We start from the raw sequence: 24,019 nt of genomic DNA, 5'->3' as shown, positions 1-24,019 counted from the left end.
TCTGTAATGGTGCAGTATGTAAGGACCAGGAAAGTAAAGTTGCTAGTCCTTAATAGACTATATTTGTGATTTAAAGTTTTATTTTTATACTAAAAGAGATTTGGTTCAAAAAATGGTTATTTTTTTAATGCATAAGCTTAACAGGACTAAAACTGTAAAGTCATAACCCTTTGAAATCTACTAACTTGTTATAAATCTTTAAAGATGATTCAGACATGCAAGTTAATAGCTGCTTTTTAATAATTAAATTCTTTAATGTGTTCAGAACTACACTTGTAGCCATGCTAAATTCTAATATAATTAGTTACAAGAATAAGCTTTATTTATCCTCCTGTATATGTTTTCAAGGTTAAGCCTAAAGCAAGTGACTAGACAGAAGTAAAGTTTATTTAAAATCAGAGACACTTAACAGATCATGGTGTTCAAACTCTTCTGAGATCTGCTGAAAATGGCATTTAAAGTTTTTAATGAAGAAGTTTCCAATAATAGAGAAAAATGCCAGCCCCTACTGATAACAATAAGGTCTACAAAGAAAACATGGGCCACTTGATGGAGGAAGGTCATTGGTTAATTAAAAAAGAAACTGCTTGGCCCTCATAGGTTAGAACATAGGTGGGTGGAGTAAACAGAACAGAATGCTGGGAGGAAGAGGAAGTGAGCTCAGATGTCATTTCCTCTCCTCTCTAAGCCAGATGCGATGCAGCCAACCACCAGGTCAGACATGCTGAATCTTTCCTGGTAAGACTGGTGCTACACAGATTATTAGAGATGGGTTGATCGGGATATGAGAATTAGCCAGTAAGGGCTAGAGCTAATGGGCCAAGCAGTGTTTAAAAGAATACAATTTGTGTGTTGTTATTTCAGGGCATAAGCTATCCAGACGGCCAGGAGCTGGGGTGGCAGGAACACAGCCTGAAGCTCCCACAACAGAATGGCGCCTGACGTAGTAGCAGCAATTTCTTGGGTCTGCTCTGCTTGCTAGAGGCAAGCAAGTGCTCTCATCTAAGAGAGGCTTCCTGACTCAGCTTTAGCTGCAAAACCCTGCAGTTCTTTTTTTTTTTTTTAAGTTTTATAATTATATTTATGTACAGAAAACTCAGCAGTACATTTAACCCAGTTTAGTGGCGAGTTCTTTGGCCTTTGCCTTTTCCAGCTTGGCAATTCGAGCCACAGATTTAGGACCCAGGACGTTGCCTCCCCAGTGGCGGCGGATCTCATCATATCTGTCGTTGTAATTGGTCCTAATAGCTTCCACCAGCTTGGCCAGAGCACCCTTGTCTTCCGAGTTAACCTGTGTGAAGGCAACAGTGGTGCACGTCTTCCTGAGGACCAGCCGTCCCAGCCTGGCCTTTCCCTTGATGATGCAGTAGGGGACCCCCATCTTGCGACACAGGGCAGGCAGGAAGACCACCAGCTCAATGGGGTCTACGTCGTGGGCAATCACCACCAGCTGAGCCTTCTTGTTCTCTACCAAAGTGGTGACTGTATTGACGCCCGCTCGAAGGACAGGTGGTCTCTTAGTTGGGACATCCCCTTTGCCGGCAGCTTTCTTCTCAGCACGGGCCAGCAGCCTCTGCTTCTTTTCCTGCTTGGTCTCTGGCCTGTACTTGTGGGCAAGTTTAAGCAACTGGGTAGCTGTTTGCCGGTCCAGGGCCTGGGTGAACTGGTTAATGGCAGGAGGAACTTTGAAGCGCTTATAGAGGATGGCCCTCTGCCGCTGCAGCCTGATGTAGCAGGGCCATTTGACGAAGCGTGTGAGATCTCTCTTGGGCTGGATGTCCTGCCCAATGCCGAAGTTCTTAGGCCTCTTCTCAAACAAAGGATTCACCACCTTCTTCGCCTCCTGCTTCTTCACGACGGCGGGGGCCGGGGCCACCTTCTTCCCCTTGGCCTTCTTTCCCTTGGGCATCTTGCCGGGCTGGAGGAGAGAGAGCAACCCTGCAGTTCTTAAGAGGTCCTGCCACGAAACACTTAAATGGTGTTGATAAAAGCCGACTGAATGCTTGTTTGTTTTCAGCAGTAGCAGGAAAAAAGCTGAGTTGTTTTAAAATGCCAGCTTTGTGGGCCGTCCTGCCAGGGCAAACTCTGACTCTTTCAAGCAGGCGGTCCTGACTACAGAGCTTTTTGAGTGTTGCTTAGTAACTGTTGCAGTTTGCTTGCTGGCAGGGACCTTGAAGTGCCTAGAGTGGTAGCAATAAACGTGGCTACAGTCAGTACCTCAGTCACGAGGATGGAAAACTAAGGAATGGGCTGGATCCAGCCGTCAAAGCCACGGCTTTAGTCCTACTGAGATTGCTTGATAAATTAAAGACTCATATGGTCAGAAAAACAGAGAGAGATACAGTAAAGAGAGCGTCAAAAACAAAGAAAACTTCTAAATGATTTACAGTGTGTTAAAAATATATGCAGGCTAAAAGTGAAAGTTCTAAAAAGTAGAAAAAAAAGGAAGAAAGAAAGTAGTTGGGTGTGGTAGTACACACCTTTAATCCCAACACTTGGGAGGCAGAGGTAGATTGACCATGGAGTTGAACTCTGTGACTTCAAGGTGTGGTAGCACACGCCTATAATCCCAATGCCTGAAAGGCAGAGACAGAAGTATCTCTGAGAGTTCAAGGACAGCTTGGTCTACAGAGTTATTCTAGGTCAAAGATATACAGAGAGCCTGTCTCAAAAGGCAAAAAGTTAAAAGTAAATATAAATGAAATAGAGGTTAAAATAAAGTGCACAAAGATGGAAAATACACAGAGAATTTTGATACTTTATGCTATTATGTTCTCTTTGAATTGCTTTAATGGTGAGGAAGGAGCAACATCTGCTAAAAGGTATTTGTTTATAAATGCTGCTGAACTTATCCAAGATAGATATTTTGAAAATACCTTGACTTTAAAATTTGGATCTAAGGACATGATGCTTTGGAAAGGAGTTTCTTCTTTTGTTTTCACAGATGAGACTCTGTGGATTGCTTCCATCCCAGTATGGTATGATAGACACGTCCTCCTGAAAGGTTGCTGTGAACACCTTCAAAAAATTACTTCACTCAATTGATGACTGAGATGAACCTGATGGAGGTGGGTCTTGTATTAATCTGTTGCTTTCATTGGTTAATTAATAAAGAAACTGCCTAGGCCCATTTGATAGGCCAACCCTTAGGTGGGTGGAGTAAACAGAACAGAATGCTGGGAGAAAGAAGCCGAGTCAGTGAGTCGCCATGATTTTCCCACTCCAGACAGACGCAGGTTAAGATCTTTCCTGGTAAGCCAGCTCATGGTGCTACACAGAATATTAGAAATGGGTTAGATCAATATGTAAGAGCTAGCCAATAAGAGGCTGGAACTAATGGGCCAGGCAGTGTTCAAAAGAATACAGTTTCCGTGTAATTATTTTGAGGCATAAGCCATGCGGGCGGCCGGGTGCCGGGGACGCAGCCCCGCCGCTCCTATTACAACAGAGTGGCGCTCCTGGATAGTAAAAAAAATTACAGATTCACAATAGAACAGATTCAGACACTGTTGGATGAATGTACGTAGGCTTGAGAGAGAGAAAAATATATATATAAAGAATAAAGTTAATGTCTTAAAAAAGGGTAACATCTTTAAAGAGACAGAATACAGATAGTTTTAGATTAAAAGAAATAAAGAAAAATAAGCCACGTAAAAATGGAAAATTCACAGAGAGTCTGGATTATGTACATTGTGTTTTCTTTAAAATTTTTGACTGTGAAGGAGCTAAGTATAAAGATACATTTCATTATATGGGCTGCCAAGCAGAACCAGAATGGATATCATAAGGGTATTATGATTTCAGAATTTGGGTCTAAGGATATGATGCTTTGGAGAGGGTCTTCTTTTGTTTTCACAGAGGACGAGACCCTGTTGATTGTTTCTATCCCAATATGGTATGATAGACCACGCCCTCCTGAAAGGTTGCCGTGAACACCTTCAGAAAATTATTTCACTCAACAGAACTGCCAACTGAGATGAACCTAGCAGACAGGTTATCCCATAAAAGACCTGAATAACAGCGCCCCCATACAGCAGGAAGCAGTTTGGAGAGAAAAAACTGCGCCCATGTTCCCAAATATTGTTTATAAATGTTCCTTTACATTTAAAGGGGGATATGATGTAGATATGAATAGTTTGCATTGGTGTGGATTTTAAGGTTAATTTTGTTGTATGTATATGTATTTCTGATATTAAGGTATTGTGATTGTGTAGTTCCTTTAAAAATGTAATGTATAATTAGGAAATATAGGTTGCTAATGGATAATCATCAATAATAGTCAACCTTGTAGTTAGATTTTCTAGATATATAGAGATATATTTCAGTTAAATAGGCATTCTTCATATCTTTCAAAGACTACAGAATATGGCATTTTAAATGTTTTAATAATTTAGGGTTTTTCATGGCAATGAGACATGTCTGCTCCTGGCAGCACCAATCTACTTCAAGAGGAAGATGGGCATCAAAGAGGCTCCTTAAGGAGTTTGATAGCCATTTGGGCAAGAAACTGCTCTTGCATGGACTGATGCATAAACTGGACACAAAGAACCCGCAGAAAGAGGACTGCTGAACTTGCCTAAAGGTGAGATGGTCTTTCGGGGTTCCTGACTCATGAAAGAGTCTGTGAGACATTCTGCAGGACACAGCAGATAGTGACGGAACTGTCTTTGGAATTTCCTGCTTCATGAAAATGTCTGCTGGATACTATGGACCTGTAGGCCGAAGATGGATGCCCCAACAGTACAAAAGAACTTTGGGTGACTGTCCAGGCAGCGAGATGTCTTTGTCATTTCTAGAGTTTTGGATCTCTTGTTTGCTTAGGTAATATTATATCCTTATGGAGTCTTTGATGGAGTTGAAGAATGGTTAGTTATAGTTATAGTTTTCCTTAGTTATGATAAAAGATAAAATAGATATAAATATTGTAACTGTAATTCTTGCTTGATAACTGTTTTGCTATATGTAATCTTACTATGTTAAAGTGAAAGTCTTTCTTTTTTGTTTAAACAGAAAAGGGGGAAATGATGGAGGTGGGTCTTGTATTAATCTGTTGCTTTCATTGGTTAATTAATAAAGAAACTGCCTAGGCCCATTTGATAGGCCAACCCTTAGGTGGGTGGAGTAAACAGAACAGAATGCTGGGAGAAAGAAGCCGAGTCAGTGAGTCGCTATGATTCTCCCACTCCAGACAGATGCAGGTTAAGATCGTTCCTGTAAGCCAGCTCATGGTGCTACACAGAATATTAGAAATGGGTTAGATCAATATGTAAGAGCTAGCCAATAAGAGGCTGGAACTAATGGGCCAGGCAGTGTTCAAAAGAATACAGTTTCCGTGTAATTATTTTGGGGCATAAGCCATGCAGGCGGCCGGGTGCCGGGGACGCAGCCCCACTGCTCCTATTACAACATGCACCTAGCACACAGGTTATACCCTGAAATATCTGATTAACAGTGCCCCCATTCAGCAGGAAGCAGTTTGAAGAGAAATAACTACATCCATATTCCCAAATATTGTTTATAAATGTTCTTTTACATTTAAAGGGGGATATGATATAGGTATGAATAATTTGCATTGATATGGATTTTGCTTTAGTGATTTAAGTTTAAGGTCAATTTTGTTATATGTGTTGTGCTTTGCTGTCCCTTTAAGGGACAAGCCACGCCCACTCTGACCTGCCCACACCATCTGACCTCTGACCTGCCCGTGCCATCTTGTCTCTCTCTCTTCTGTTTCTTTGGCGGCGTACACACGCGTTTTCTCTGACTCCCTCTTTTTCTCTTTCTCTTCTCCCTCTCTCCCTCCCCCCCCCCCTCTCTCTCTCTCTCCCCCTCCCTCCCTTTCTCCCCTTTTAATAAATGCTTCTAGGGCTACTTTCTGTGTCCATGGGTCTGCTCACAACCACCGCGTATTGGGAATTCTGCCGCATGGCTTCCCTCTGCCGCTGCTTGAGTGCTGGACCCTGGAGCCAGCACCCGGCACCGCTGGGGACCCGCCAGAGCTTGCTGCTCCGTGAGTCCCCCAGGGGACTCCCCCACATTGTTTTAGGAATAAGAATATGTATGTGTATTTCTGATATTGATTAAGCTGTTGTGATTGTGTAGTTCATTTAAAAATGTAATGTATATAGGTTGTTAATAGATAATCATAATAGTCAAGTTTGTAGTCATGTTAGTTAAGATTTTCTAGATGTACATAGATATATTTTAGATAGGCACTCTTCATATCTTTCAAAGATTATAGAATATGACATTTTAAATGTTTTAATAACTTAGGACTTTTCATGACAATGAGACACTCTGCTCCTGGCAGCACCAATCTACTTCAAGAAGAAGATGGGCATTGAAGAGGGTCCTTATGGAGTTTGATAGCCATTTGGGCAAGAAACTGCTCTTGCCTGGACAGTTGCATAAACTGGACGCAGAGAACCCGCAGAGAGAAGACTACTGAACTTGCTTAAAGGTGAGATGATCTTTCGGGGTTTCTGATTCATGAAAGAGTCTGTGAGACATTCTGCAGGACACAGCAGATAGTGACTGAACTGTCTTTGAAATTTCCTGCTTCATGGAAATGTCTCTGGATACTATGGACCTGTAGGCCGAAGATGGATGCCCCAACGGTACAGAGGAACTTTGGGTGACTGTTCAGGAAGCGAGATGTCTCTGTGATTTCTAGAGTTTTGTAAGTTGCTTACTTCTCATTTACTTAGGTAATATTATATCCTTCTGGAGTCTTTGATGGAGTTGAAGAATAGATTGATAGTTATAGCTGTTTTCCTTTGTTATGATAAAAGATAAAATAGATGTAAATATTGTAACTGTAATTCTTGCTTGATAACTGTTTTGTTATATGTAATTTTGCTATGTTAAAGTTAAAGCCTTCCTATTTTTTGTTTAAACAGAAAAAGGGGAAATGATGGAGGAAGATCATTGGTTAATTACAAAAGAAACTGCTTGGCCCTCATAAGTTAGAACATAGGTGGGTGGAGTAAACAGAACAGAATGCTGGGAGGAAGAGGAAGTGAGCTCAGATGCCATTTCCTTTCTTCTCTGAGCCAGACGCGATGCAGCCAGCCGCCAGGTCAGACATGCTGAAACTTTCCCAGTAAAACTGGTGCTACACAGATTATTAGAGATGGGTTGATTGGGATATGAGAATTAGCCAGTAAGGGCTAGAGCTAATGGGCCAAGCAGTGTTTAAAAGAATACAATTTGTGTGTTGTTATTTCAGGGCATAAGCTAGCCTGGCGACCAGGAACTGGGGTGGCAGGAACACAGCCCACAGCTCCCACAACAGCCACTGACTACTCCACCTGGACTGTGGTTACACTAACCACTGGGATAAAGTTCCCCATGTCTCGCACGCCACCAGGGCTCTGTTCAAGTTGTAGACACTGTTGGGTTGACAGTTCTATTCTTCCTGGTTAAAATAAGGTCAATCGCTCAAGTGTCTCCTCTACAGAAAGAAGTCTCTCAGACGTAGGTCTGACAAAATCAATGCTGCTCGATGTGGAAGCTGAAGATTAGATGCTATCCTGTATGACGTCTGATGCTACTGCCCCAGTAAAGCTGTTAAAACCACAGGATCTGAGGGCAGCTGTGGTTGGGCTTCTCCCAGATCTTTGGCCACATTGATCCACAATGTTGGAGGGAAAGAAGCAGAGACCAGAGTTCAGGAGAGCTGTGGGTGTGCTGGAGACAGCCCTCTGGGAGACAAACTTCGGTGAACCCACTCAGCCTTTTTCCAGAGTATAAGGAATATACAGGATTGGGGAGCCTGGGGACAGACCCTAGTTTGCCTTAAGTGCATGTGCCCATCACGAGGTTTCATACGTGGCAGCTGGGTGACAGTAGAGCTCCCTAGCACAAGCCTTCCAGCAGGAATCTGTGTTAAAGATAAGTCAGGTGTCTGGTTTAGAGACAGCTTTCAGATAAGTTCAGTCCTCCAGGCCCAGGGACATTCTCCAGATAAGGGCAGCTAAAGGCAGAGAGTTTTGCTGGAAGGGAGGGAGTTTCCATGTTGTCCAGCTTTTGAGAAAAGCTGCCAGGCCACGAGATACTGAAACCACAACCAGCCAACAATGCCTTCCAACATCTCTTCCTGTTTCATTTTGTAATGAAGAGATGTCATTGTTAGCCCTAAGGAACCTTTGGCAGAAGGGCCTAGGGCCTGGTAGTGAACCTCGACCTGGTTGTTGGTAATTTTAGCAGTGGTGGTGATCTGTTACTCTAGGAATTGAATAAAGCAAGGGGGTAAGAATCAAAATGAAACATAGCATAATCAGAGGATTGATAAAGGGTAGGACCCAAGAAAGCAAAGGGTTATAGAACCAGCTAATTTGCTCTACAGGGTGGATTTTCAAGGCCTGGTCTTTGAGTAGTTTTTTGAGGGTGTTGACATTAGTTTTAATAACATTTGATTATTTACATAAAACCAACATTCTTCCCCCAAAACAAAACAAGCCCCCTATGTTCAACAGTTATTAGGTCTAGCAATTTTTTGTTTTGGAGCATGACCCCAGCAAGAGCATTCATCTATCTTTGGGGTGACTCGAGGCTTTTGGAGCATGACCCCAGCAAGAGCATTCATCTATCTTTGGGGTGACTCAAGGCTTTCAGCTGTAGATGTCATGGCCTGATCGAGTCTGTCTCTGAAGTCTACAGACAGATGATGTATCTAGATGACGACAGTTGTTGCAGTCCAGGAAGATCTAAGGGAGATGGCAAGTCCTATTCCTACCAGTAAAAGAAGAAATATTTCTCATCTTTGGTTTGTAGCAGTAGTGTTGTTTTTTCTTCTCAAATAAATAGAGCTGTGGAAAAATTGTGACAAGAGTGCTAACCCCTGGCAGGAGGGTATCTATGCAGGAGGTTGTCTTTCCCTTACATCAAAGAAGGGGAAGAGTGACACATGTTAGCCTGGAAGAAGTGATGTTAGTGAGAAGGCTTGTCCTGAATGGTAGTGTAAACTGGATAGTTGGGCAGCTGGTCAGATAGGAAAATGTCTCACAGGTGAGAACCAGTGAAATTGCCTTTCAACAGGTAACCATCAAGGCAAGAGGTAAGTCTCTATAATTTAATTAATACATAGGTGATGCTTTATTACCATTGATTAAAAAAGAAGTTGCTTTGGCCTATTGTAGGGCAGAGTAAAACTAGGTGAAAAAACTAAACTGAATGTAGGGAGAAAGAAGGCAGAGTCAGGCAGACACCATGTAGCTGCTCAAAAAACAAGATTTGAGGTAACGAATCACAAACCTCATGATAAAATATAAAGTAATAAAAATGGGTTAACTTAAGTTATTAAGAGTTAACCAGGAGTACACCTGAGCTGTTGACCAAACAGTGATATAATTAATATAATTTTTGTGTAATTATTCGGGTCTGAGTCGCCAGGAAATGAAAGCGCAGTCTATGCTTACAGATAGGCCATTTAGACTATATGTCCTGCTCTAATTTACCCATCTCAAATCTCTGGTGGCATTGATGGCTAGGCCAACTCTAGCTTTGCCAGTTTAATAACAGCAGCAGATGACTAGGTCCTTCCCCCAAGGCTTCAGCCACCTTGTTGGTTCATTTCATATACAAAAATCAGGCCTTGCTTTTTCTAGATCTCTGAGGTCTTCTGCTGAGAAAGGCATCCAGATTTGCTTTGCTAACAGGCTTCATATTAAAGGATAAACATGTTTCAGATGTTCCTTTATTTAAAAGAACTTACTTTGCTATGACTGTTCTTGGTAATAACTATCTGTCTCTGACTCTGGTAAATGGTTAGATGGAAAGAAAAGGGTTTTAACTTTAATTTCTGAGGGTCTAATGAAGTGTTTTGCAGTATGTAAATGTGAGTTGTAAAGGTATAAGAAAGTGATTTAAGGTAATGGAAAACATTACCATTCTTTCCCTTCTATACTCTTGTTATACTAAGATTTCAAAGGTTCAGAGTTTTAGTGTTGATTAATGGAGTTAACCCATTTCTTTAATCTGTTATTGGTGCATGACTGTGGCTTACCAGCAAGGTTCTGGCATGTCTGTCTCTGAAGGTAACTACATGACTTCTTTCTGACCCTGCCTACTCACCCTCTTTATTTCTTTTAGCCTGACATTACTCTGTTAAGCCCCTGGTTGAAAGCAGCTTTTCTTACTAACCAATAAAAGCAACACATAGACAGAAGGACTTCCCACACCATTTCTTCTTTTTTGTTTAAATAAAAAGGAAGGTTTTAACTTTAACATAGTAAAGTTATATAAAACAAAACAGGTATTATAACTAAGGAAAACTATAATTATAACTATTCTTCAACCCCATCAAAGACTCCAGAAGGATATAATATTACCTGAGTAAACAGAAAGTGCATTGTAAGCAACTTCCAAAACTCTAGAATTGACAGAGACATCTTGCTGCCTGGACAGTCACCCTAAATTCTTCTGTAGCATTGGGCCATCCATCTTCTGATGTGGGAAGGTCATTTGTCAATCTATTGTTTCATTGGTTGATTAATAAAGAAAACTGGCCTGATAAGTCAGAAAATTAGGTAGGCAGAGTAAACAGAACAGAATGCTGGGAGGAAGTGAGGCAGACTCCATGCCTCTCCTCTCCAGGGCACTGCGATGAAGCTCCGGCCCAAGATGGATGCACGCTAGAATCCTTTCCGGTAAGCTACCACTTCATGGTGCTACACAGATTATTAGATATGGGTTAGTCAAGATGTGAGAGTTAGCCAAGAAGAGGCTAGATATAATGGGCCAAGCAGTGTTTAAAAGAATACAGTTTGTGTGTTGTTATTTCGGGTGTAAAGCTAACCATGTGGGAACCGGGCAGGACGAAAAACATGCCTGCCCGCAGCTCATACTACAATCTTCAGCCCACAGGCTCATAGTGTCCAGAAGACCTTTCCCATGAAGCAGGGAATTTCAAAGACAGTTCCAAAGCCGGGCGGTGGTGGCGCACGCCTTTAATCCCAGCACTCGGGAGGCAGAGGCAGGTGGATCTCTGTGAGCTTGAGGCCAGCCTGGTCTACAAGAGCTAGTTCCAGGACAGGCTCTAAAGCCACAGAGAAACCCTGTCTCAAAAAAAAAAAGACAGTTCCACCTATATTGGCAGTTTGTCACTCACTTTCTTTTGTGGAAGGACTATTTTACCTTCTTTAGGCAACTATAACAGCCATTTCTCTGTGGGTCTTGCATGTCCAGTTTATATAGCATATCATCAAACAATTCAGGAAATAGGAGTTTCTTGCCCAAATGGCTAACCAACTCCATAAAGAGCCTCTTCAATACTCATCTTCTTCTTGAAGTAATTGGTGCTTACCAGGAGCAGATGTGTCTCACTGTCATAAAAAATCTAAGTTCCTAAAACATTTTAAATGCCATATTATAAAGGTCTGTGAAAGGTTTGAAGAATAACTATCCATTTGAAATATATCTCTGTACATCTAGAAAACCTAACTAACATGTCTATAAACTTGATTATTATAGATGAGTATCTATTAACCTGTATTTCTTAATTATACATTACATTTTAAATGAACTGTACAAACACAATACCTTAATCAAGAGCAGGTATATACATATAACAAAATTGACCTTAAATTTGTATCAATAAACCAAGATCCATACCAATGAAAAGTATTGATCTCTATATCATATACCCCTTTAAATGTAAACAAACATGTATAAACAATCATCTAGGGAATTTGGACATAATTCTCTACAAACTGCTTCCTGCATTTTGTTGGGTGAAGTAATTTTTGGAGGTGTTTGGTCTTGGTTCATCAAACCATGTTAGTCTGGATGGAATCCACATGTTCTCATCCTCTGTGGAAACAAAAGGAGAACCTTTTTTTCAAAGCAACATATCCTTAGTTCCATATTTTAAAATTAAGATACCTTTAAAATATATATGTTGGCTTAGCTTATCAGCCTGTATAATGGAACGTCTCTCTGTACTTAGCTCATTCACAGTCAAAAAAAAGCCAAAGAAAACACAATGATATACATAATCCATAGTCTTTGTATATATTCCATCTTTATGTGTTTTTCCTTTATTCCATTAATCTATGACTGTCTGTACTCTGTCTCTTTAAAGACTTTGTTTTGTTTTTTAAAAATATTATTTCCATTTATAACTGTTTATACTCTTTTTCTTCTCTTTCCCAAGCCTACATACATTTTTCCAACACTGTGACCCATTTTGAGATCTTTATTTTTTTAATCTGAATCTGTTTTTTCTTCTTTTCCTTCTTTCTTTTTTACATGTCTGTAATCATCTTCTGACCAGGACCACTTCTTAAAATACTAAGCAGAGCAGCTAGGACTAAGTTCGCTTTACCTTTTGGCTCCACCCAGTCCAACATGGCGGAGGTACGTTTAGTGCCAGCTCTGGGAATCATGCTTACAGCCTCATTTCCAGGCACATAGTAGGTCTATGTTGCCATTAAGCAAGTTGAAGCACTCTGCTCAAAAGCCTCATTTAAATGTTTTCTAGCCAGACCTCTCAAAAGAGCTACAGTCATTTGTGATGGTGAATCAGGAAGCCACTGTTTTTTTAAAGAAGTCATGCAGTTTTTACTGCACCACTTTTGCAAACAGAGCCTGTCTGAAAAAATGCTGTTACCAAGGAACTGAGTTTGGCACCCATTTTGTGGGTCTAGAAGCTTTTTTTTTTTTTTAAGAAAAAAGCTTTCTTAGACTTTATGTGGAAATTCTTGCCCCACACTGGCATGCCTATCTGTTGGCAGTAGCTGCTCATTGGCTCACAGCTTCCTAGACCCAAAATAATCACACAGAAACTGTATTAATTAAATCACTGCTTGGCCTATTAGCTCTAGCTTCTTATTAGATAACTCTTACATCTTAAATTAACCCATTTCTATTAATTTGTGGATTGCCACATCACTGTGGCTTACCAGCAAGGTTCCAGTGTGCCTATCTCTGGTGGCTACATAGCTTCTCTCTGACTACTCTCTATATTTCTTTCAGTCTGGTGCTACTCTGGTAAGCCATTGGCTAAAAGCAGCTTCTTTATTAACCAATAAAAGCAACACATAGATAGAAGGACTTTCCCACACCAAATGCTTGTGTCACTTAGAGTTCTGTTAATTTAGTCTTGTAGGATTCTCCAGAACTGCCTGCTTCTGTATTTTTTTGGAGGCACTGCCCTAGTTTAAGTCTCATCATTATTATGTTACTGGACCCTGGCAATGGTTTCCAGAACTGCTCACCCACTTGACCGCTAAGGTGCATTTTGCCTCAGATGATTTAGACCCAGTGTAATCTCAGAGGAGATCTCCCAAATAGAGCATTTCACTTCTTAAAGTCTCTTGTTTGGCAATTTGAACATTCTCCTCCAAATCTTGTCTCTCATAATGATTACTTTTTATAATTATCTTGCTGTGTTTTACAATGATTGCCGTTTGTAATTACTTCACTCTAATTATCTCACTAGTGATTTTTACCCACTGGGTTTCTCTGTCCCTTCTACCCTTCACCTGACTCATGCTTTGGTGCCTATTAAGTCCTTCACATAGAAATACTACCAACAAGATTGGGCACCATCTGATCATGTGAGAAAATATCAACTACCACAATTACTTACAGGGAAAACAGAAGATCTGAAAAACATTAAAAGAAGGAGAGGAGGGAAAAGGAAAATGCAGAGACACAAAATCAGCTTGGAAGAAGAGTGATAACCCTTTGCCAGGTAGAATCAAGAACCTCCTTCTGGGGAAGCCCATAACATTTGGACCAAGTGTTTCATTTTTGAGTCAAGTGTGTCTATCTATAACCAAGCCAGAACAGTTGCTTACCAGATCATGAATAGTGGAAGATAATATTTACATTTTTATTTGATGTTTAAGCTTTACTGTAGGAGAAGATAATTTAATTTTTATTTAATAGTTCATTTTCTTGACTCTTATACACAAGCATGACATCTACCTCACTCACACCATCTCCCCAATATTTATGTGGTAGTTTTACATTTATTAGTATTTTCAGTATATGAGTGCTTTGTCTGCAGGTATTTCTGTTTTCCACTGCCCAGGAAGGATCAGAGGATGGTACCAGATCCTCTGAAACTGGAATCACAGACAGTAGTGAGCTGCCATATGGGTGCTGGAAATTGAGTCAGGGTCCTCTGCAAAAGCAACAAGTGCTCTTAACCACTGAGCCATCATCTCTCCAGCCCCCAATACTTAAGTTTTAATGATGAAACATGTAAATACCATTCTCTCAGAGTTTACCAGGTGTACATTTTTATACAAACCCAGTGAGCCTGAAAGTCATAACATTCAAGTTCTCAATCTGTCAGCATTCCCTGCAGATTGTGAAATGCCTGTGTGTGGTTAGATCACTATAGTTATTCCAAGTGACCCATCTCTGTAATAGTGCCTCCAACCCTTCCTCCTGCCTTGCTATCTAACACTCAGAGTCACCAGCCCAGTGTTCCCAGGCCCATCATATCCCACACCAGTTTTTCTTCCTGCCCTGATATTATTCCTTCTGTTGGGAATAGTCTGTGTGTCATTAATCCTACAGATGGCCAATTAATCTTTTACCTTCTGAGACTCAGTTAAATGTTACTTAGACCAAAGCTTTCCTAAATTCTAGTCCCAGAGATGAGCCTTGCTGAATCTCCATGTTCCTTCATGGTCTAGGGCAAATCTAAAATTGCTTTTGTTGTACATATTCCACAGCAATATTTGATGCTGGCTTCACTGCCAAACCCAGTGAAGACAAGAGTGTGTTGTTTTCATCCTTGTACCCACCACCCATCACTTAACACACAGTGTGAAGCAAAATGCTCAGTAGAGTCTGGGGGATGTTTGCTGCTAATGTTCTTTGCATGGTTTTAGATAATACTCTAACTTTTGTTTAGATTTTGAAATAACAATTTTCATCTTAACAATGATCCAAAGTCCTTGTGTCCCAAGCTGAGTTGCATAAGGCTATGATCAGTATTAATTTGTATACTAACAAGGTCTGTGTTGAATTATGCAACTCAAAGAACCAATTGTTCAATGAAACTTTACAGAATAACAGGTACTTCTGAGGATAGTGAAGCGTAGGAGTATTTGTGCTGTTGAATAATGCTCTTATTTACTGTAAAGATTTGTCACTCATAATGGTTTAATAAAACACTGGTTGGCCAGTAATCAGGAAGGAAGTATACGTGGGGTAACCAGACTAGGAGAATTCCTCAAAGAAGAAAGGCAGAGATGCAATCACCAGCCAGACTTAGAGGAAGCAAGATAAGATTGCCTTCTGAGAAAAGGTACCAAGCCATGTGACTAAACATAGACAATAATTATGATTTAATTTAAGTTGCAAGAGGTAGTTAGTAGTAAGCCTGAGCTAATAGGCTGAACAGTATGTTTCTTTGGGACTGAACAGGTGCAGAACTGGATTGGACAGAAACTTCTATCAACATGTTATAGTACAACTCATCATCAGAATTTGCTTCATGCTTTTTCTTTTTTCTTTCTTTCTTGTTTTGGTAAGCTTATTTATTTCATGTGTACTTGAAGGCGCAAGTCATAAACAATCCCACACCAGTTTGGAATTGTGATTAATAGGGTGGTATTTATTTAAAGGGGAATAAACTTACAGATCACTGTCCCAGACAACAGCCCTCTGCGCACACAATTAGGAAGAAGTCTAGTCGCCGGAACCGGAGCAGGAAGTAAAGAGAGAGAGGAGGGAAGTAGCCGTTTTTTTTTAAAGGGAAAGATACCACGCCCCAATGGGCTGGTATCTCGGCGGCTATTGGCTGGAGGTGCGGAAGGACCTCCCGCAACACCTCCCCCTTTTATTTAAGTAAGAGAGTTCTAAACCTACTCTGAAATTATATACAATAAGTACAAATATCCTATTCTAACTAGCTTAGGTCTTATATAATAAATAGCTTGGCTAAGTCATGAGTCGAAAGTAACTGCATTTATATAGTCTTCAACCCCATCGAAGATCTGAGAAGGGAAATAATGTTACCTGAGTAATTAGGAAGTGCAATCAAACAACTTCTAAAACATGCAACAAATCACAGAGACAACTAGCTACCTGGGCAATCACCCAAGGTCACGTTTGCAGCATTGAAGCAACCAACTTTGGCTAAGGCCTAACATAACTGACACACCATTTTCAAAGGCAAGAAACTTGTCAAAACTATCTTACCCTGTCTTGGCAGGATATGACAGTCCTGTTTTTTCCATTCACAGATACTTTGTATTTCTGTCAGTGGTTGAGGTATGGGTATTTCTTTACCCAAAGGCCAGTTCAGCCAAGAAGAAAGGCTCCAGGTGGAGTGTCTTTGGTGCTCAACATTCTCTCGGGAATAGAGCGGTGTTGCCAGGAGCAATTGTGTCTCACTACCCCAAAAACTCTGAGTTAGATTAAAGGCCATTTTCTACAGCTCTTTGAAGAGGTTGAAGATTATCTATCTATACTGAGTATAATCTCTATGTATCTAAAGAACCTGATTAGTCTAATTATAAATGACAAACTTAGAATACTATTGATCTATATAATTCTCAATACCTATCTAACTTAAAGACTAAGACAATAAACAACTGTGAAACAAATGAGGACAATGACCTCCAAATATAAGCAATGTACAAATATACATTGCAGTATGGTAAATATATATCAATACACAAGCAATATGTAAATATCTTAATCAGAGGTAGAAATGTACATTGCAATAAGGTAAATATATACAATATATATCAATTCAATATATGTCAATACTTAAAAAATGTTTTTAAACAGAGGTAGAAACATGCATGCCATACAATAGTCAATATAATTTCACTTTGTATCAATATATAAGAATCGATACCAATACATTTGTCTCAAAACAATAACTCACAAGTACCAACAAGTACCAATCTATTATCCCTCTTTTTTTTTTCAAATGATCCCTGAGCTTATTATAAAATTCCTTCCCCAACCCTCAACCATATGCCAATTTATAATCAACCCCTAAATGATGTCCCTAAACCCAAGGGCAAACTTTACTGGGAGAGGGGACGTTGTCCTCTAGAGTTACTTCCAGCTGTCATGGGGGCGACGTTTTTTCTGGGGGATCCTGTGAAAGTAAAATGATGGTTAAATTTCAAGATCGATGTCTTTTAAAATTGCAAATAGTCTCTGAGTATTTTGTGCAGGTCTGGCCAGAATGTTGTATAAGAGGTGCACCATTTCAGCTAACCAAGTTGGGATCGTCTTGTGCAGCTGGTACCCAAAACAGGTCTTGTAGTAGCGCTATCAGTATCATGACGTCATATCAACCAGGTGGAGTCGTTGTTATGGGGCCCCATCTTCTTCCTGGAATCTTTAAATGTCACTTCAGGAAAAACTCATTGTTCATTGTGAAAAACTTAAACATTAATCATATAGACATACACACACACACACACACACACACACACACATATATATATATTCAATGAAAGGAATGATAGATATATTCAATGAAAAGTATGATAGATATGAAGAAAAGCAAAGATGTTTTCTAAATTCATATTTCTTTCTGTCCCCTATCATGGCTCTTGACATGAGACAGAAACTCCAGAAACTCTGGGTTTTTCTCTTACCAACAGGCTTGGAATTGGAGAAGGACTGAGCCAGAGTCCAACTTCAAAACCAGCTCTATAAATTTAGAAATATGGTTTAGTATATTTTACTTACACAACTTATTCAGTTTTCTTGATAGTTCCTATTGGGCAGGTATTTTTCCATCTGTCAGTATCCAAACATCCAGGATCCCTTGAATTTTTCAAAGATGAGTGTTTTCCTGTGGAGATAAGAACAGAACCCTGCCCCCATTCTATATGTTTTTCTTACCACCTGTAGGAATATCATCATTGTGGATGAGTTGTCATTTCTCCTTTCCAAGAGGTTTCTCCTCTTCAAATCGAACCTTTATTAATTTTGATGGTATCCACAATTTTTCTTCTCCTGTGGAAACAAGAGCAAAACCCCTTCCCCAACGTAGCACATCTCCCGGCTTCCATTGAGAGGTCAGCACATCTTTGAAATAAATTGGTTGATTTAGTTGAGCAGACTTTTCCATTATCCAATGTCTTTCTGCTGCTGTCGTTCCTTTCTCATTAGCGTTAAAAAAATTCAAGGTCAATAAAGCATTATGTAATCTATTTCTGGGGGTATTTTTGGTCCCTTTCTGTTTGTTCAGCATATCCTTTATAGTATGATTTGATCTTTCTATAACTGCCTGACCTGTGGGATTATGTGGTATACCTGTAATGTGTTTTATATTATAATAAGCAAAAAAGCGTTTCATTTTCTTAGATACATATGCTGGACCATTGTCTGTCTTTATTTGTGCAGGTATTCCCATGATGGCCATAACTTCCAATAGATGTGTGATTACTGAATCAGCCTTTTCTGAGCTCAGGGCAGTAGCCCATTGAAAACCTGAATACGTGTCTATGGTGTGGTGTACATATTTTAATTTACCAAATTCCATAAAGTGGAACACATCCATCTGCCAGATTTCATTTCTCTTAGTACCCCTTGGGTTACTCCCTGCAGGCAACGGTGTTCGATTATAGAAAGAACAAGTAGGACATCTCTTTATAATGTCCTTAGCTTGTTGCCATGTAATGGAAAATTCTTTCTTTAGGCCTTTACTATTGACATGATGCTTCTTATGAAATTCTGAGGCCTGCAACACGCTTCCAATCAATAATTGATCAATCTCAGTGTTGCCTTGTGCTAGAGGACCAGGCAGACCTGTATGGGACCGGATGTGTGTTATGTACATCGGACAAAGCCTGTTCCTGATTATGTCTTGTACCTGGATAAACAATGAAGTCAACTCTGTGTCATCTGGTATAAATTCAGCAGTTTCAATATGCAAGATAACTCTTTCTGCATATTGTGAATCTGTAACTATATTAAGAGGTTCTTTAAAATCCCTTAGCACCATAAGAATGGCATATAATTCTGCCTTCTGGACAGAATTATAAGGGCTTTGTTCCACCTTACTCAATTCATCTGACTTTTAACCTGCTTTCCCTGATTTATTTGCATCAGTATAGAACGTACGGGCTCCAGTTATTGGAGCATCATGTACAATTCTAGGAAGAATCCAAGAAGTTCTCTTTATGAGGTTAAGTCTACCACTTTTGGGATAGTTGCTATTAATTTCTCCCAAAAAATTAGCACAAGCTCTTTGCCATGGTTCATTGTCTTCCCATAACTTTTTTATTTCTTCAGTAGTAAAAGGCACTATTATTTCTGCTGGGTCTATACCTGCTAGTTGACGAAGTCTCAGTTTACCCTTTATAATTAATTCAGAGACTTTTTCCACATAAGTTTTTAATTTTTTACTTGGTTTATTAGGTATAAATATCCACTCTAAAATAATATCTTCCCTCTGCATTAGAATCCCTGTAGGAGAAATTCTGGAAGGCAATATGACTAGGATGCAGCTAAGATTTGGGTTCATCCTATCCACATGTGCCTCCTGTAATTTTTCCTCAATCATTGTCAGTTCCTTTTCTGCTTCAGCTGTCAGTTTTCTTGGACTATTCAAATCTTTATCACCATCTAAGGTTTTGTTTAAATGAACTATTAGATCAGGTGTTATCCCAACAGCTGGTCGTAGACTGGAAATGTCTCCTAACAATCTTTGGAAATCATTAAGAGTCTTTAACCGGTCTCGCCTAATTTGTGCCTTTTGCGTTTTAATTTTCTCTAACCCTATTCTGTAACCTAGGTAATTAATAGAATTTCCTCTTTGAGTCTTTTCAGGGGCAATTTGTAATCCCCACCTAGGCAAGACTTTCTTTACTTCTTCAAACATCCTTTCTAAAGTATCTTTATTTGAATCAGATAACAAGATGTCATCCATGTAATAATAAATTATGGACTTGGGGAATTGTTTACGAATTATTTCCAATGGCTTACTTACAAAATATTGGCACAATGTAGGACTATTGAGCATACCATGTGGGAGGACAGTCCATTGATATCTCCTATTAGGCTGAGGATTATTATAAGTAGGCACTGTGAAGGCAAATTTTTCTCTATCCTTTTCTTGTAACGGTATGGTGAAAAAACAATCTTTCAAATCAATAACTATAAGAGGCCATCCTTTTGGTAATAGAGAAGGCAAAGGAATTCCAGATTGTAGTGGGCCCATAGGTTGGATTACCTTGTTGACAGCTCTTAAATCTGTCACCATTCTCCATTTACCGGATTTCTTTTTTACAACAAACACAGGAGAATTCCAAGGGCTGGTTGATTCTTCAATATGGTGAGTATCTAGTTGCTCTTGCACCAGCTGTTCCAATGCCTGTAATTTATCTTCAGCTAGAGGCCACTGTTTGATCCATATTGGCTTCTCAGTTAGCCATTTTAAAGGTAGTGCTGTTGGTACCTCTAAAGGTTTGGTATTTGCTGTATGTTCTTGTACAGCCTGAATGGCTGGTGACCTTTTCCCATAATATCTCATCATGTCCTTCCCTGAATTATGAGTTCCTGGAACTACAGGAATGTTAATCTGGGTATTCCATTGCTGTAGCAGGTCGCGGCCCCATAAATTTATTGCGATATTGGCAATATATGGCCTTAGTCTTCCTATTTGCCCTTCAGGCCCTATGCATTCAACCCATCTTGTGCTTTGTTTTACACGAGATAGGGTTCCAATTCCCAGGAACTGAACATCTACCTCTTGAAGAGGCCAATTTGGATGCCAAGATTCTGGAGTAATGATACTTACATCCACACCTGTGTCCAATAAGCCTTCAATAAAAGTGCCATTTATACAGACTCTTAGCTTTGGTCTTTGATCATTAATAGAAGTCTGCCAAAATATACGTTTACTCTGTCCTACTGGGTTTTTTGACTCATCCTCCATGCGTAATTCATCATTTAGACCAGTAATATTTTTTACAGCAGAAATTGGAGCTTTTAATTTTCTTGGTGAGGCACGTTCTCTACTGTGACTGGGAATGACTGGGCCACTGTTGGCTTGGGGGCCTGCGAGAGGCCCCTCAAGGAGTTTCCCGACTGTATCGGGTTGCCTTGTCTGTCTGTTGTTGACCTGCATTCGTTGGACCAGTGTCAGCCTTTACCGCATCTCCTACATATACCTGAAGGCCGAGGTCTCCTATTTTTGTCATTCCCAGACGGGATATTATTCCTAGAAATCCTTTGCCTGCAATCCCTTTTCAGATGTCCTAATTTACCACAATTAAAACACCTGGCAGTTTGATGTCTCCTCATTGCTTTGGAAATCGCTTCTCCTACCCAAGATTCATCATTATAGCTAAACGTCTCGACATTCATTGTATGCTGAATCCATTCATCCATAGGTGCTGCTCTAAACTTTAAAGGCCCAATTATCTTTTTGCATTCTATGTTTGCATTCTCAAAAGCTAGAGATTCAAGAAGTAGTCGTCTAGCTTCTGGGTCTGTTACCCCTATGTCCAGAGCCTTAATTAATCTTTGCAAAAAGTCAATAAAGGGTTCTCTCTGTCCCTGCCTAATTCTGGTATATGATTCAACCCTTTTTGCTGGATCTTGTAGCCTATTCCAAGCATTTAAAGCTGCTTGGTGACATAAACAGAGTACTTCATCATCATAAAGAGCTTGGACCTGTGGATCAGCATATTCTCCTACACCAAGAATTTGATCTTGGGAAACCTCCACACCTTTTGCTCTTCCTTGCTGTTCCATATGTTTGGATTCTTCTCTGAAATAGATTCCAAACATCAAGGAAGGTCCATTATCTAAAACTGCAGACACTAACTGATGGAAATCGTGGGGGGTAGTTCTAGCATTAGAAGCCCAAGTCCTTATCATTTCCTTAACATATGCAGAGTGCAAGCCAAAGGTAACTATAGCTTGCTTAATTTCTTTTAGATCATTCATTGCTATTGGCATCCATCTAGCTTCTCTGACTCCCTTTGAGCCTTTAGAAGTTGACGCTTTGTCAGAATGAATTACAGGGTATGTCACTAAAACCCTGGGTAAGCCAGATCTAATAGCTGGTGGTGGCATTGTATCCTGTCCTTGTGCCTTCTTACTCTGTTCACCAGCTCCAATAATTTTTTCAATCATTTCAAGTCTTTTTATCATTGTCTCTCTTAAATCCTGAATCTCCTGAGCTACATGTGTTTCTAGTGATTTCACTGAGGTATCAATTTTTTGGTCCCCATTCTGCACCTGTGATTTCAAAGCTTTTGAATCCTGAATCTCCTGACCTGTATTAGTTTCTGGTAAAGATTGTATAGTTCTTAGGACCATATTTTTCCTAAATAATAGAATATTCAAAAGAATACTGAAACCTAGTAACCAGTAAATTAAGTTATCTCCATAGTCGTATAAACCTTGCATGAAAAAACCCATTGTTTTGGTAGTCAAAATAGTAAAATTCATGTTGGAAACGAAAACTGCCATATTACCTATTATCCAGCAGGTGCGCTGTTCCCAAGTCACGACGAAAACGGGGTCCTGTTTCAGTGTCCGCCTAGTATTTGTTAAAAACTGGGAAATGCAAGTTGCTCAACAAAGTAAATGTAATTAAATCAATTCCGTACACGGAACCATAAACCCAGAATCCAGGGGTAGAGAAGAGTAACCCGGAAGCCGTGTATGCCTCCACGTGACAGAGTCGTCCCAAGGGGTTGCAGCTTTCCGAAACCGGTAACCGCGTGCTCTGGTTCACTCCGCTTAAGAGCTGCGCTTGCAAGGGAGATTTGAAAACGATTCAGAAAAGAGCAAACTACGCGGGCCTGTGGAATTTAAATCCACGTAGCGAGGCAAACGATAGGCTGCGTGGGGACTTGAAGTCAATCTGAGGTGTCTAAAGGGAAAATATAAAGAACTGCAGCAAGAAAAGCCACTGCGTGATGATTTATGTTAAACTGCTGGCTCCACGTACAAGGCACAGGCCGCAAGGCACAGGCCGCAAGGCACAGGCCGCGGCCGAACTGGCGGCCGGCAGCCGAGCGGGGGACAGAGGGGTCCTAAAACCAAACGTTGGATGCCAGATGAAGGCGCAAGTCATAAACAATCCCACACCAGTTTGGAATTGTGATTAATAGGGTGGTATTTATTTAAAGGGGAATAAATTTACAGATCACCGTCCCAGACAACAGCCCTCTGCGCACGCAATTAGGAAGAAGTCTAGTCGCTGGAACCGGAGCAGGAAGTAAAGAGAGAGAGGAGGGAAGTAGCCGCTTTTTTTTAAAGGGAAAGATACCACGCCCCAATGGGCTGGTATCTCGGCGGCTATTGGCTGGAGGTGCGGAAGGACCTCCCGCAACATGTACTAGTGTTTTGCATGCCTGCATGCATGCATGTGTACCAAGTGCATGCCTGGTATCCATGGAAGTCAGAAGAGAGCATCAGATTCCCTAGAACTGCAGATATAGATAGTGGTGAGCTGCCGGTTGATGCTGGCAACCAAACCCAGGTCCTCTGCAAGAGCAGCAAATGTTCTCAGCCACTGAGCCACCTCTTCAACTCCTGCTTCATGTTTCTTATTTGTCTGTATGAAAGAGGAAAGAAGAAAACGCTGTGTCCTATTCTCAGTGTTCACAAGTTTAAAATCAATTTATCAGTAGATCCTGTTCTTTCCCTTAAATGAGTTTGGCTGCCCAAATAGAGTTGTGTTATTAACATATAAATGACCTTACTATTTATTACAGTCAAGGCAGTTAAAGGAAGTGTTTGAAATGAGTCACGGAAATGCATTGTTGAACTTACACAGTATTAAAAATGAAGGGGACTGGAGAGGTGGTTGGATGGTTAGGAGCACTGGCTGCTCTTCCTGAGGCCCACGCTCGATTTCTAGCATCCACATGGTGGTCACAACCATCTTTAACTCCAGTTCAAGGGAATCTGACATCCTCTTCTGGGCTAAGTAGACACCAGGCACACATGTATTGCATAGACATGCATGCAGGTGGAAATACTCATATACATAGAATAAACAGAAAACTGTTTAAAAGTTAACAAGGACAGACTATGCTTTGTCATCATCTCTATGAATATT

At 40.3% G+C, this 24,019-nt stretch overlaps 1 protein-coding gene across 1 annotated transcript; it reads right to left on the bottom strand.

Annotated features, from left to right (window-relative positions):
- Positions 1–1,071: 1,071 nt before the first annotated feature.
- LOC130879049 (60S ribosomal protein L7a-like) lies at positions 1,072–1,923 on the bottom strand. The gene has a single exon (XM_057777044.1). It carries the CDS (start codon positions 1,907–1,909, stop codon positions 1,109–1,111), a length of 801 nt encoding a protein of 266 aa, XP_057633027.1. The 5' UTR covers positions 1,910–1,923; the 3' UTR covers positions 1,072–1,108.
- Positions 1,924–24,019: the final 22,096 nt, after the last annotated feature.

The sequence above is a fragment of the Chionomys nivalis genome, chromosome 1 (assembly GCF_950005125.1).
Source record: "Chionomys nivalis chromosome 1, mChiNiv1.1, whole genome shotgun sequence".
NCBI lineage: Eukaryota > Metazoa > Chordata > Mammalia > Rodentia > Cricetidae > Chionomys > Chionomys nivalis.
Note: the sequence above shows the minus strand (reverse complement) of the source record. Positions and strands in the feature narration are given on the sequence as shown.

What these genes read in the sequence shown, in the direction of transcription:
- LOC130879049 (XM_057777044.1), bottom strand. Translation starts at nt 1,909, where the DNA reads ATGCCCAAGGGAAAGAAGGCCAAGGGGAAGAAGGTGGCCCCGGCCCCC.